The sequence below is a fragment of the Helianthus annuus genome, chromosome 15 (assembly GCF_002127325.2).
Source record: "Helianthus annuus cultivar XRQ/B chromosome 15, HanXRQr2.0-SUNRISE, whole genome shotgun sequence".
Taxonomy (NCBI): Eukaryota; Viridiplantae; Streptophyta; class Magnoliopsida; order Asterales; family Asteraceae; genus Helianthus; species Helianthus annuus.
In genome coordinates, this window is record NC_035447.2 from 100,828,458 (window position 1) to 100,843,740 (window position 15,283).

Below are 15,283 nucleotides of genomic sequence, written 5' to 3' on the forward strand. Positions count from 1 at the left end.
CATAAAACAGCAAACACATCAGGCCCTTTCTTCAACACACATTTTCCACCAAAACCAGACTCCAAACTAACTCTAACCTTCTTCTTCTTCCTCTCATACACCTTATCTAAACCACAACTTTCATCAAAAACGTCGAATTTTAAACCGAATCTACCGACACACATCGCTTCCGTTTCCTCGTATAAACAATTCCAAATCGCCTAACTCTACTCGCGTTATCATGAACCAATTCGATTCCAACAACCTCATTGGTTCCATTTACACTCACTTTCTTCGATTTCTCCAAATCAAAGCTTTCAATTTGTAAATTGTGATCATAAATACTAAACTTGTTGACTTGAGTATCGAAAAAGAAACAGATATAATTCTGAGACACTTATCTTCATCATCGTATCGATCAGCAAACAATCGTTTTCGTGATCGGAGAACCTTGTGCACGAAAGATTTGGTGCTTCTCTTCATCGCCGCTGTTAAACAGATGGACTGTAGAAATTTATTGAACTGTGCCCTAACAGATAACCTTGTTTGATGAACTTTTGAGAGTGCTGGATGATGTTTATAGAAGCTCTAGGGTTTACGATCGGAGAGCACGTACCTGTTGTTGACTCTGGTTAGGGCGGTGTTCCGGTTGAAGAACGAACAGCGATCGGAGTTTGTGTGTGTGTTTTAGGTGTATGTTTTAAGAGAGAGAGGGATATTGAAATTATGGTTTGAATTTTGAAGTTTTGAAACTGGAGCCATATTTTGAAATTTAAAACTGGAGCCATATTTTGAAATTATAGTTTGAATTATGTATTATATATTATATTATATTATTTTGATTTATAGATATATATATATATATATATATATATATATATATATATCGGATTTATGACATCAGCTGATCCAATGTGGCATAGCTAATAAGTTGACACATAGGCAAAATTACATCAGCCTCTAATCTCCTTTAATAGATAGTATAGATGGCTAACTAAGTAAATAAATAAATAAAAATAGAAAATTTAAATAAATGGAAGATTACATGTTTTTAATCTAGTATTATATATATTTATACAACATTAAATATGAAAAATATGTAAATAGAAAGGGAATAAAAATAATGTAGGAGGTGGGGTTAGAAGTTAGAACCCATGACCTCTCAAAACATCCAACCTTAACACAAGGAGTTAACCATTAGACTTGGGTTAATTTTTTGGTTTGTTAAAGGGTTTTTAAATAACTTAAACATGAACACAAACAAGATCCAAGCTTCTTCTTTGCAAAATTAGGAATGATTCCAGTAGGGTAAGCCAAAACATGCTTATGGGTTTTGTTCTCTAGACTAAATTCAACGTTTTGCAAGAAGAATGAGGCTCAAAGGTGAAAAGTTAAAGTGAGGAACTCGAGTAAAACCTTCAACTTTTGATTCGCAAAATTCGTGAGATACAAGGATAATTGTGTGCAACGATAATGGGGGAAATGTTAGGAAAAGGAAAATGAACGGGCGGATGGCTTCAATTTATAGAGTGGTGAAGCAGGGTGAAAGAAATAGGCGGATCAATTCGAAATGGTCTAACCGCCCAAATGTGGTTGACGGTTGCAATTAATGGGTGGTTGGTGGTTAAAACAAATAGATTAGTGTTAATTACGGTGGTTTGATGTTGGGTAAATGTTTAGGGTCAAGATAAATGGTTAAAATCAAGTAAACAAGTTAAATTTTGAGATTTTTGGGGAAAATGGCGAAATTCCGTAAACTGGAAGAATAGGTCTGAAACTGGGCGTCCCCGCGCCACGTGCGGGAGGACTAAGCCTCCTTCGCGTGTCGCAATGGAGACCAAATTCAGAAATTTTCATTTAGGCCCCTGAGGTTTGATATTAGTGTTATTTTATACTAAAACCTTGTAAATAAGCATGTTTTTGGGTAAATATGTATACGTAAGCATATAAAATGATTAATACAATAATGCGTGAATATTCCAATCAACTTTATTGATCCAAAAAGTCAACGATTACAAGATTTGAAATGAAATACAAGATCACATTGTGGAAGGATTCAAACTTTACAGTGATTTCTTCTCATTGTGGCCTGACGCTTGTGTTCATGCTCATTCGGGCCTCTTTTCAGACCAATGCCCAACTACCCTTTCAGCTATGGATTTTAATTATGGGGCCCGGCCATTCCGAGTGTTTAGCTCCTGGTTCGGCATAAGGGGCTTCGACGTGGCGGTTTATGCGGCTGTTGAGGGTTTTAGTTGTCCGACCCTCCTGATTCTGCCTTCTCCAAAAAGTTTAGTCAGATCCGCCTGTTTCTAAAAAAATGGAGGGATGATTTCCTCAAAAAGAATCCGAACAGCTCTCTACGGCGGTTACTGATCTTGAACGGTTGGAACTCGAAATGGAATCGGGAGATCTTAGTGAAGAAGAAGAGTGGATCTGGTGCGAATAAAAAAACTGTCAAAGAAGTCGAAGAGAGAAAGATCACGGTCCTCAAACAACAGTCTAGAGTGAAATGGGCTTTTGATGGGGACGAGAACTCCAGGTATTTTCACTCGGTGATTAACAAAAGAAAAGCTTCTAACAAAATTCATGGTTTTGATTTGAATGGTGCTTGGGTGAACAAACCTTCTAAAGTTAAGAAACATGTGTTCTCTTTCTTTCGCGATAAATTCAAGGAGGCTTTACATAATCGGCCGATCCCTTGGCTCGATAATTTGAAACATATTAAGGAAGAGGATAAGACTTTTCTTACCCAACTTTTCTCTAAAGCCGAATTTAAAGAGGCTGTTTTTGAATGTGGTAGTGACCGTGCTCCCGGCCCGGACGGGCTTAACTTCAAGTTTATTAAACATTTCTGGCCTATCTTCGAGGACGACTTCATGAAAATCTTTAATCGCTTCCACGATGTTGGGTGCTTGAGCTGGGATAGCTCCTCGTCTTTTATCACGCTTGTTCCTAAGATAAAGGATCCGGTTTCTCTAACCAATTTTAGACCCATTAGTTTGGTTGGTGTTATCAGCAAAGTTGTCTCGAAGGTGATAGCCAACAGAATGCAAAAGGTGATTAGCAGCGTTATTTCCGATTCGCAGTCGGCTTTTCAAAAAGGGAAGTTTATTCTAGACGGGCCTTTAATTGTTAATGAAGCTATGACTTGAATCAAGAAAAAAAAGCTTAAAGCGGCGTTTTTTAAGATTGATTTTGAAAAGGCTTTTGACAATGTTAACTGGAAGTTTGTGGATTGCATCCTCATTCAAATGGGATTTCCTAATCAGTGGCGCTTATGGATTCAAGGTATCCTGCATTCGGCTAGGTCCTCCGTCCTGGTTAACGGTTCTCCTACCTTCCAGTTCTGTTGCGAGAAGGGGTTGAGATAGGGAGATCCCCTATCTCCTTTTCTATTCCTAACTGTCGCAACCCCCGACCCCTGCCTCGGGAGGCGGGCGACCGCGGCCTACTCAGAGATGGTGGTATCGGTGTTTATCATTATTTGGCAGCGGAATTTACATCAATCGTAGTTAGGAAATATTTTATCAGAGTAAAACACCACATTTTATAATAATAATTATATTGGGATAAAACCCAAGTTTTCGTTACAAACAGGTTTATAGGGATAATCCCTATTTTATTGAAATAAAACATCTTTTTTATTTAGGTAACTTTTATAGCCGCTTTTCCAAGCCTTCGGTGCTGTCCAGCTGGCTTCTATTCGGCTTTCACATTTTGTTACCTGAAACGCGTTTAAAAACATTTTGTTAGTGGGAAATACTGGTGAGTGAATCCCAATTTAATCACGACAGGTTTTATCAGTTTACAGTTATTGAGGGCGATCTTGCAATTACATTTGTTTATTTTTCTACTTTAATTACCACCCACGGTACTGTCAACTCGACTTGTGGTCATGTTACTACTCATAGTGTAGTAACAAATTTTGTACACAAAACCCCTACATACCGACGATAATTGTAGAATCACAAATACTCAATCACCTGCTAACTATAATGTAAAAACAATTGAGGTTTTGTAAAAACAGTTTGCAAAAAGGAGGATTACTCACATTGCTATCTTAGGTAATTTCCTGTGGATTCCTGGCTATAATCTATAAATTTTAAATAATGCGCACGCGTTAGTATAATAACCCAATTTTACATTAGTTATACCCTCCCCGAGACAGAACTCCAACGACTACGTCGGGCAGAGCCTTAACAGCCGTTACGGAGCGCTAGATCAATCGGGCAGCGTATCTAATACGTAACCGGGGGTTAAAATACTTACAACGAGGCAGAACTTTGCTATTTTAGTGGGTATAATACCCGATATTACTATTATTATAGCAGAAATATAGAGAGAGATCGAGAAAATGAACGAATTGCAACTGAAGGCCGATGGCCTCCTTTTATAGGGCTGCTTCGGCAGTCCCTCGCGCCCCGCGTAAAACTCACAAGGGGCTTACGCGCCCCGCGAGATAGGGGGTGTAGGCCCTAGCCTTGTCCGGTCATCAGGTAGCTTCGACACGAGTGGGGACACGTGGCGGCTCCAGGGCTTGCCTCATGTCCACTCGCTCGCGGCCCGCGTAAGACGAAGGTGAGGTATTCGCGGCCCGCCAGAGACCATAAAATTTGATTTTTATTAAATTTTTATAAAAATAAAGGTATTTAGGGCCATTTTACGTATACGGGGTGTATTTTAGGATGTATAGGGACATTCTAAATATTTTAGGATATATTTAGGAGTGTCGGAATTATTTTAGGAGGGTTGTTATACTAACGGTCATGGAGGCTCTATCGAGCATGATTTCTAAAGCCAAGGAAGCAGGGTATTTGAAAGGTATTTCTACTCCTTGTGACGGGCGGTCATTACCCACCTTCTTTTTGCAGATGATGCTATTTAATTCGGTGAGTGGTCTTCAGTGGAGATCGTGTAACACCTCGAATTTTTGTGTCCAATGATGTGCTAACACGTGTCATTTGTTTACACGTGGCATCTATAATAAATAAAGGACTAATTTTGACAAACCTTGAAAGTATATAAATTCGAGGGTTATAAAAATGTCAAAAGGGTAAATATACTGTATAGTATCCCTAAATAATGCTTAAACCTTCAAACGAATAAATTATAGATCGTACAAAAACAAAACGCGGAAGAAAGTGAGAGATTACAAACTACAGGGGTTAACTGTGTCAACATGTTTAATAATACCTCTGAGTGACCCTTTAACGTTCCAAAGACTTTGTAACGGTATTATACCCTCACTAAAATAATATATATGAATTTCGCGAAGTTTCGATATGAAACGGGAAAGTTACGATCAAATTCGTAGAAGAAGGGTTAAAAGCGTCAACAGTGAAAGTTAAGGCTTTCCAATATAATTAATAAATAAACCGGGGACTTAATAATGCGGGTAATTAACACGAGGCCCCTATCGGTAAATAACCGAGGGCCAAACCGCAAAGTTACCCCTTCAAAACCGAAAGGTCAGGTGAATCATTACGAAAGATTTCGTTATTAATGGCCAGATTCTGTAATTATTACAAAAAGATTTAAAAATCCTGAAATCTTAACCTTAGGCGACCCGCGTGAAGGTTAAGGATTAGTTGAGGCGGGCCGCGAGCCTCCTCACTAATTCGCCTGATTTCTTAACCTTTAGGCGACCCGCATTAAAATGCATGGGAACTCCCATGCGGGCCGCGTAAAGTGCCCAGATGCAGAATGGTTGTAACTACTTGGCTTTTGGAGCTTTTGAATGATCAAACACCAATGTATGAGGCATGGGCACCCTACACTTGACCCATAACTCCAGGGGACACCTACCCATCACCCTTGACCTGTTGTAGTGCTTGTAATGATCATGCTTGCTTGACATTGGCTATAAATAGCCAAGTTTGGCACATAACATTCACACAACTCAAAACACACAACTACTGATCATTCTAAGTGCTCCCAAGCATTCTCTTCTGCTCTATAATCAAGAAGCAACTTCTGTAAGTCGTTCATAACCATTATGGTTTCATATTTCCATAGTTATAGCTCATAAACGCAACCGTCGTAACTAACGGTTGTCATTACAATAAATCGCAAATAATTCAGTCTTATGACGAATCAAAAATGGTTATGAGTTGGTATTTATGTGGGTATTAAACCTCTAAAATGGTTCCCCCTGATCACCACTCTAACTATGTCAAATGTCGAGTCAAACGTGCGGTTAAAAAGTCAACAGAAAGCTATTTTAGCGATTTATGCATAATCTGTAATATATATGTTATGGAACCTGTTTTGATAATCATAAAACATGATAATAAGTATATAAACCCGTTTGCGCTCGTTTGAATCGATCATTTACTATATAGAACCGGTTCGGAGCCGAAAGTCGCAAAAGTTTGACTTTTGCTTTGACTTCAGTTCTGACCCGTTTTAGTGAGGTATAAATATACCTTAGGACTCTCTTAGGACCAGGTCACATGTTGGTATACGCCTCTGTGGTCGGTTCATGAGTTATCCAAGTCTTTTACGTATTTCCGTCATTCGCCTAAAAGTTGACCGTAACGGCCTTTTAAAATTAAAACGAGTATTTCGGACACGTGAACGGACCAAAACTTTGCTTATTAAATTATAAGCATGTCCTTAAAGTTTCACGTCAATCCGAGGTCTAGAATGAGAGTTATGCTAAAAGGCGCACTTTTGAGAAAGTTTTGTAATTAACGGCGCAATTAGCATAACGCCCATCTAGCCCAAGTTTTCGTCACCAAAACTTTTACCCACTGTGGTAAAATAATATTTTGGGAATTTTAAAGATTTTTAATAATTTTTACCTTGCTCATAACCTGCGGTTATGGCTACGGTTCGGTAAATACCGAATATGCCCTTTTTGGCCAAAACGGGAGTTCTACAAGGTCTTTTGACCCGATTCCAGTTGCCACTGGTTTTACATAATAAATAAAGTATTTTAAGCTTTATAAGCTGTTCGGGAAACTCAGATTTCCTGTAGAACTCGAAAAGCCCTTTTAAAGTCTTTAAAATGACCGAAAAGCCCCTACGGGGCATAATATAAACTTAAACTCGTTACGGGCATTACGGAAGGTATCCTACTGATACCAAAATACTTTTAAAGCATATTGACTTAGGAAATAAGCGTAGGACACTTATGGTTAACCGTTTCGCCTATTTGCGCACACGGTACGGCTCATGGAACTAGTTTTCGTGCAATAGCCGATATGGGTCAAACTATATTATTTGAACCCCAAAATCCAGAGTATGAACTATAAACCCATATAAAACAAGTCTCTGAACTTGTTGGGTCCAAATCATACTCCATTCTCGGTTTTCGCCTTTTCGTGCGAATTAACCATATCTATATATCGGAATCAACCGGTTTAAGCTACGACTAATACAAGGACCGTTAGGATTCTAAGAGGTTAATTAAAACCTTCGTTCCAGATTAGGAGCCCCAGTAAAAGCTATCGGTGACTTGATCTAAATTAAGGATTAATACTTGCAAAGGTAAATACTTTAACTTATTTCCCCTATATGGGCTTGGGTTAAGGTATATTAATACCGCTTGATTGAGCATTATATAATTCCATCGCTTAGGTGGTTAATTGATTAAATATGATCGGCTCATTTAAACAGTTTTGTTGCTTATAAGCCTTTGGGGGGTTTACTGACCGTTGTCCCGGATATCCTTGGCATCATTTTACGAAATGGCCACGACCATCGACATCCCGGTGTAGGCGTACACCCGGTATAAAGTGTCGACATTAAAACTAAAAGACGTAGCCGTTGGTTTTTATACTACGGTTTTACGCAAACGTGGTGTGTCTATAAATCTTTAACCCGGCACGACCCGGGCTACTGAACGCATAAAAGAACATGTAAAACGTTCACAAGATCATTATGAATTTTCCCAAGTTATAAAAGAGTTTGTGCCTTGTGCATTCAAATCAATTTTAATAAACATTTTTAAATGTGTCAGTTGAATGTATTTACCAGTGTAAACTGACGTATTTTCCCCAAAAAGATTAAGTGCAGGTACCTAAACGTAATTGGTTGGTATTAGCTCCCTAGCGTCGGGATAAGCCTCGCAAGCTTGATTGCAGTATCTAATGGAACAATACTTTACTTTTATTTACGATCCACTGTGGATATATCCAACCCCTGTAATACATTTTGATATTACAATCAGAGGTTGAAATTTATATATTTATCTTATGCTTCCGCTGTGCATTATATAATTGTGTGGTTTGACTATATTGTTGCCAACATCGTCACGGTAATCCCCCACCGGGCCCACCGGTGAGACACGTGGAAATCGGGGTGTGACAGATCGAAAATATGCTTAGAATCCTCCGTTGTTTTCATATCAGTTCCGGGTTAAAAATCAACATTGACAAGTCTAATCTATATGGCATCGGCGTGAGTTGGAAGGAAGTTAAAGATTTTGCTTCCGAGGTTGGTTGTAAACCGGACGCTCCTCCGTTTAAATACCTCGGAGTGTTGGTGGGTGCTAACATGAATCGCATAAGCAATTGGCTTCCCGTTTATGAAGAGTTTCAAAGTAGGCTTGCGGTTTGGAAATCCCGGTTTCTCTCAATCGGTGGGCGAGTTACTCTGATTAAATCGGTCCTTGAAAGTCTCCCTTTGTACTAATTTTCTATCTATAAAGCTCCGAAAAAGTTATTGTTGATTTGGAAAAGATTATGAAAAGGTTCTTGTGGGGTGGCTCGACCGATGTGATTAAAATGCACTGGGTTGCATGGGATCGGGTGTCGTTGACAAAGTCCAAGGGAGGTCTAGGCCTCAGTAAATTACACGATATTAATGTGGCCCTTTTAACCAAATGGGGTTGGCGATATAAGACTGAAAAAAGTAGTTTGTGGCGTAGGATTATTGAGTCTTTACACTCAAGTCGTGTCGGGTGGGAATGTTTCCACTTCAAAAAAATCCTTAATGGGGCCTGGAGTAATATTATCAAGGTTATAACAAAGACGGTGGTGGACGGTACCCCAATCAGGAATTGTTTCAAAGGTGTCGTTAGCAAAGGGGATAGCATAGCGTTCTGGCTCGATCCCTGGATTATTAATGAGCCACTCAAATGTAAGTTCCCTGACCTCTTTAAGCTCGAAGTAACAAAAAATGCTCGGCTCTCGATTGTGTTCATGGTTCCGGTAATGATCGGATCCTGCTGTGGGAGTGGAAATCCGAGGTGCCGGTTCCCCTCCTTCAAGAAGTTTCTCAGCTTATAGCTCTCTTGTCGGATGTTTGCATCTCGTCGGCCGAAGACAGGTGGCTATGGATTGGTGGAGAGTGTGGGGACTTCTCAGTCAAGGGTGTGTGTTCTTTCATTGCGTCTGGGCCTATCTCGAGCAACTGCTTCGTTATGGAATGGTGTAGGTGGGTTCCCCTTAAGGTTAACATTTTTGCTTGGCGTTGCGAACAGGAAAGGATCCCGACGAGATCCGCCCTCCGATCTAGGAACATTGGCATAAATAATGAGTTATGTCCCCTTTGCGACTTTAGTGTTGAATCTATCGATCACCTCTTCACAAGTTGCACGGTTTCTTCGTCCGTTTGGCAGCAGGTATCTAAGTGGTGTAATTTTCCCATTTTTTTTGCTTTTTCATTCCGGGATCTCCTTGAGCTTCATAATGATCGTAGTATTCCGAATAGCAAGAGGGATATTGTTCAAGGTTTGATTTTAACTGGGTGTTGGTGCATATGGAAGGCGAGGAACGCTCTAGTTTTTGAGTCGACCCCTATAAAGATAGAGAAAATTTTAAACGATATTAAGGTGTTAGGTTTTTTTGTGGTTTTCGTCTAGGTCGAATCAGAAGTCTTGTTCATGGGAGAACTGGTGTAAAGCTGTATATATGTAATTTCTGTTGTGTTTTTGTGCCGGCCCGGTTTGGGTCGGTTCTTTGTTAATAAAGTTCACCTTAAAAAAAAAGGATATATTTAATTATAGATCAATGTCAATTTATATTAGTAGCAAAATGACAAAATGATGATTAGAATCAATTCCCTTTATCGAAAAAAATGAAGTTAGAAGGATATATTTAATTAGAGATCAATGGCAATCTATGATTTTTCCACAACCAAGAAGTTCTGTTAATAGCTTTCCCCAACAATTATAATTCTTTTTGTTATATAATTCTATTTTATAGATATGTAAAAGGGTTTTTTTTTATTAGAGCGCAAATTATATAGCTTTATGAAAATACCAAAAAAAAGTCTTCAATCAAAATTCCCTTCAATTACATAGTGACACATGTTTAAAGATTCAACAACCCACAACTACTATAAACTGTAAACTTACGTGTGTACGGAGAAAGAAGGGTTTTCTAGAAATTTGACTTTGACCAAAATTACCTATAATGGATCCGAGGAGTAACTCTTGCTAATCATGAAAACTTCAAGACGACGTACCTTTACGCTATTAGACTCCCAAACTTTTATATTTAAAAGTCAAACCATAATGGTTATAAAAAATATGATTTGTGTTTCATATAAGAATTTTGATAGATTAAAAACGGTAATAGAGGATGGGGTCGGGTCTAATTGGCAAAGACATTGAAAATAAAATGTTGCTCCTCTTAAAGTTAAGGGTTAGAGCCCCGTCAAAGATAGATTCGGTATAATTTAAGCGGTTCAAAAAAAAAAAACAAAAAAAAAAAACCGGTGAATAAAATGTTAAATCTGTAGAAAATTAATATATGTTTTGATTTTCATTCATCTATATCTATAGTTCTACACTACTATAAAATACATTTAGATAGGACACTATTGAAATTTACCTTAAAATTTAAGATGTCTAAGACAAATTTTGCGGCGTAGGGTACAAGTGCTCTAAGACAATGTTGCCATTTGATGACTTTAACATGATTTGAAAAATAAAAATAAAAATCAATTTTGACTAGAAACGATTTTTTGAGGGAAAATGTAGTGTTAACACGTAACATTACTTGGTGTCGCACGAATAGTGTAGTTCAAGCATAGGAGTCTGCGCATAGTGGATAATTTTGTTGCCCGACTATCTGTCATTGCTTTGTAATTGCCCTTTTTCGTGTGGAATGATATTGATTTATCTCCTCTAAAAAAAATAAAAAAAAATAATTTTGTTTAGTAGTTCTTGTATGATAGTTCTCGCGATAGTTTTTGCATAGATATGTTTCGCATAAAGTTGTACAAAAACTATAGATCTTGCATGGAGAGATTTTGCATAAGGACTTGTGCGAAAAGTAACCAAATTGTTACGCCCCGACTAAGGGGGTCAGGCGTTTTAACAGATTGAAAACAAATTGATGTTTATAGTTTACACTATGCCCAGGTGTTCTAATGAACTTATACCCTCTATTGCCATAAGTTCAACCTATGCTCTGCTACATAAGTCATGTTTTGTCAAAATACATGCCACATACGGTTCGCAGACCATGGTGGAGTGGTTTCCTGGTCCTGAGTCGGTCTACTGTATGTGCGGGACTCCTCAAGTAGCACTATCCATATATTTTGTGGGCTCAAACCCTGGAGTGAATGATTGTCTAGTGTGTGCAGGATGGTCTTATAACCAACCACCATGTATGTAAAAGAATGTATATAAAACAAGCATATATTCACCCCAAAACATTTTAAGGTGTGAATACATGATACAAAGGTAAATTATTATGATAGGCAATAGAAAGGTCATCAACACTCATACAAAATGAAACAACAAAGATACAACACTCATTTATTCAAATAATAAGACCACATGTGGCATGCTTGGTGGGTGTGTAGATGGTACTCACTGCTCAATAGGGTTCAAGAAGGCCGGTTTGATCATGGCAACAAAGGAAAGCAATGTACTTCTCCATGAGGCGATGACACTCCGGGCACCTCATGCCTTCTGGGATCCTACCTGCTGCAATTGGAAACTCGAATCGGCAGCAGTTGTTTGCAGCAACATGAAGCTTGTCATGGTAGTCTTTAAATGACAAATCAAAACCCTTTGTTGGGATGTCATTTTTCCACAAGTCGAAATCAGCTGGTGTTTGAAGCATGGTGGATCCATGTCCAGTGGTCAGAATCTTTGATCCTCTACAAAACAAAGCCCACGGACCGTCCTTGTCATAACTTAGCAGTTTCTTGATCTGTTGCATCATGTGGTCTTGATCATCAGCTCTTTTTAACTGAATCTTGGAGTACAACATGCTCTCCAACCGCGCCCAGAAGAACCACATCAGGGTAGTTTCTTGCCAGCTGTGGCTAAGCTTCTCAACGCTTATGGTAGCCGTAGCCCTGCGCACGCTTTCTTTCTTATGGCTTTTTCCGACATACGCCATCTCTAGTGGGATGCCTGCAGCACGTGCCATGGCTCGTGCAGTGTTGGTGAATTTGCGAATCCATTCGATATCATCCCCTCCATACAAGAATATATACTTGTCTTGTGTTATCTACAAATGCATTACACCAAACCATTTATCATATAAAAAGACAATCTTTGTTACTTATTACATAAAAAGATTAGTTGGAAGAACTCACCCAATTGGATATGTTAGGATCCATGCCACTCACAAGCAACTCTAGCCTCCAAGTCTCATCCTTCCACAACAGTTCTTCTTTACTGCTGGTGAAAGGAAAGGCACTGGTCCCCCAAATCCACATCATGTGCATGGCATTGGGGCTCAACTCTCTTCCTTGTGTGTCCAACACTACTAGGATAGGCTTGTTCCTGAAGTGCCACCTGTCACCAATCGACTTGACAACTGCGTTGTCAATGATGGAAGGGTGGTACACAGAATACCATGGCATTTTGTTTCTCATCTCTTCAACTTTCATGTCCATCTCACTGGTGTATTTTACCGATGGGTCCACAATGGGGATCCACACGATCTCATATGGACCATCCGTCCGTGTTCCCTGAACACGAGAGTCGCTGTAGATTTCCTCAAGGATTGACAGCTCATCTTGGGGCATATCTAGTCCTGATATCAGCAGCAATACATTCCTCTTTCTAAGGACATCCAGACTAACCTGTTATAAGTCCAGTTTTGCATAGTGTTAATGGCAATATAAGCGTGTGTAAATTTGATCGATAATGATATACTATACCCTCTTTTTAGTAGATCCATCAAAGAGTGGTAGTATATCATCCCTGGGACTAATCAAGACTTTGAGGATTTTCATATTATCATAATGGATTGTTTCGAATAGCTGATTGAAAGTCCTCCTGAATTCAATTTCTTTCTTCTCTCCTGCATTAATCAAACTAGATGATGTCCATTACAAGCGGTAGTTTACATTTCAATCGTTTATTGTACGTTTAACATACCGATGACACGACGACAGTTCTCCAGTTGCTGCCTGAGGAACTCATGGATGTGATTGATCTTTAAAGCTAAGGTGGATAGTTCCCATGATTGCAATTCAGTAGATGCAATCCCATACCTGAAATTACATATTCATAAGTTCAACTGAAGAATAAAAATAAATGTGATTTAGACAAAGGAAAATAAAATTTAGTTACTCATGGCCCATGCTGGTCAAGCTAGCAACTTGTGTGGCACACGCGATGATGCCTCTGATGTTCCAATAAACAGCAGTAGGAATGGTGTTCATTGCTGATGCCATGGCTGGCATATCAGGAGTTATGTACACAGACGGAAGCTCCTTAAATTCAACTATGCATAGAGTAAGTTCAATAATGGAATGAATGAGTTTTTGGAGGGCATCAAATCGAGGTTTCAATGGAGCCGTATGTTCCATGATTGTTGGAACTTGTTTAAGGATTGCCATAGATTTAGCAAGTTGGTTTGATGAGTAAATTTGAGCCAGCAACCAAAATTCTCCATAGTTGAGAGCAAAAGCTGCTAGAGTTAGCACCAGCTTTGCATCCCAGTGAAAGTTTCCCATGGTGTGGAAAAGTGCGAGGGCTGTAGCATGCCCGTCCCCACCCGTTAAGCACCTTAAAGCCATCTGAAAAATCACAAATATATTTTGATCATATAAATATCAGTATCCATTTTGTTTTATTATTAGTTTACTACTATGATTTTTATTAATTTTGGTTTTGTTGTTGTTTTGATTCCCTGTGCCACATTTTATGTTATCTAGATACTATACTTCAATGTCAAGAAAAGTTTTCTAGAGTCGGGGGGGGGGGGGGGGGTTTCTTAGTTGGAGCAGTCTCTCTATCCATGACCCTACCAATATGTTGCTATGAGCGGGATTTTACTGGGCAACTAAAGATATCAGTATGTGTATTCGGTTTTCAGATAGTACCTCGCTTGCAAGTTTGTCGATTATGTGAGTCAGTGAGTTGAGCATGACAACAACATTGGTCTGATGGGATTTACGATCCGGTTTATCCCCATTTGTATGTTCATCCTACACCAAAAATATAAGTACCGCAAAGTTCAACACAGGATGTAGATAACTATATATAAAAATGGAGAGGGATATAACAAACAATACCGATGGAACATGATCAGCATTGATGGTAGAATGTTTGAGGATATCTTGTACGATGAGTAGAAGAGGTTTGACATCAACATCAGTGCCATCAGGGAGATGGGTGTCAATAACTTGTCTCATGATCACATTGTCATCTGATGCACTGAAGACTGAGTTTCCCTCATTTGTGATCAGCTTCTTCTGCATTGGGCCCACCATCTGGCGCACCACTGGGTTGTTCATTTGATGGTTTGGAACCATCAGTTGTTTCTGAAGTGGATTACTTGCAAGACTCGTTAGCTGCTGGTTTGGAACCATCGGCTGCTGCTGTTGCATCTGTTGTTGTTGTTGCTGCTGCTGCGGCTGTTGTTGTTGCTGGGGCACCGGATTGGGTGCAGAAGTGGTCCCTGTTAAGGGCTTCCTTTCGGAGGTAAGTGCTGGAATGCCTTTCATAAACTTGGACATCGAGGCGTCCATTTTTTGATGTAAGAAATGTGAATAATTAACGGGTTAAAGAGTAACTTGTTTGATTTTATGTTCTATTGGGGAGTAACCTTGGTAGGTTTATATAGTCATTAATAAAAGAATAAAGTGATTGTTCTCCTTAATGAATCATCTTCCTTGCTTGGGTTAGTAAATGACAATATATGTTCTCTACTTTTGTCATTTGGAGAACAAGAATCTCCATGCAACAAGATTCATGTCATCATGTGATGGAATAGTGCGAGCCATACGCTAAATGTCGGTTGAATCAACCTATTTAGATACTGAATACAAAGCTGCATACATCTGATAGCAGGATACATAAGCAAAGGAAATCATGTTGGTTGAGAATATGCTGTTTTGAGTGTGTGGGTGGGTGGGTTGGGGGGGGGGGGGGGGGGGT

The 15,283-nt window shown here is 39.1% G+C and overlaps 1 protein-coding gene across 1 annotated transcript; it reads right to left on the reverse strand.

Annotated features, from left to right (window-relative positions):
- Positions 1–11,545: 11,545 nt before the first annotated feature.
- Positions 11,546–14,938, reverse strand: LOC110898698 (protein SIEVE ELEMENT OCCLUSION B). The gene is made up of 7 exons (XM_022145521.2): positions 14,419–14,938; positions 14,227–14,331; positions 13,472–13,920; positions 13,277–13,392; positions 13,057–13,199; positions 12,487–12,978; positions 11,546–12,398 (listed from the first exon to the last, which is right to left on the reverse strand). Exons 1-7 carry the CDS (start codon positions 14,872–14,874, stop codon positions 11,757–11,759), a joined length of 2,403 nt encoding a protein of 800 aa, XP_022001213.1. The 5' UTR covers positions 14,875–14,938; the 3' UTR covers positions 11,546–11,756.
- Between the last annotated feature and the right edge of the window lie 345 nt (positions 14,939–15,283).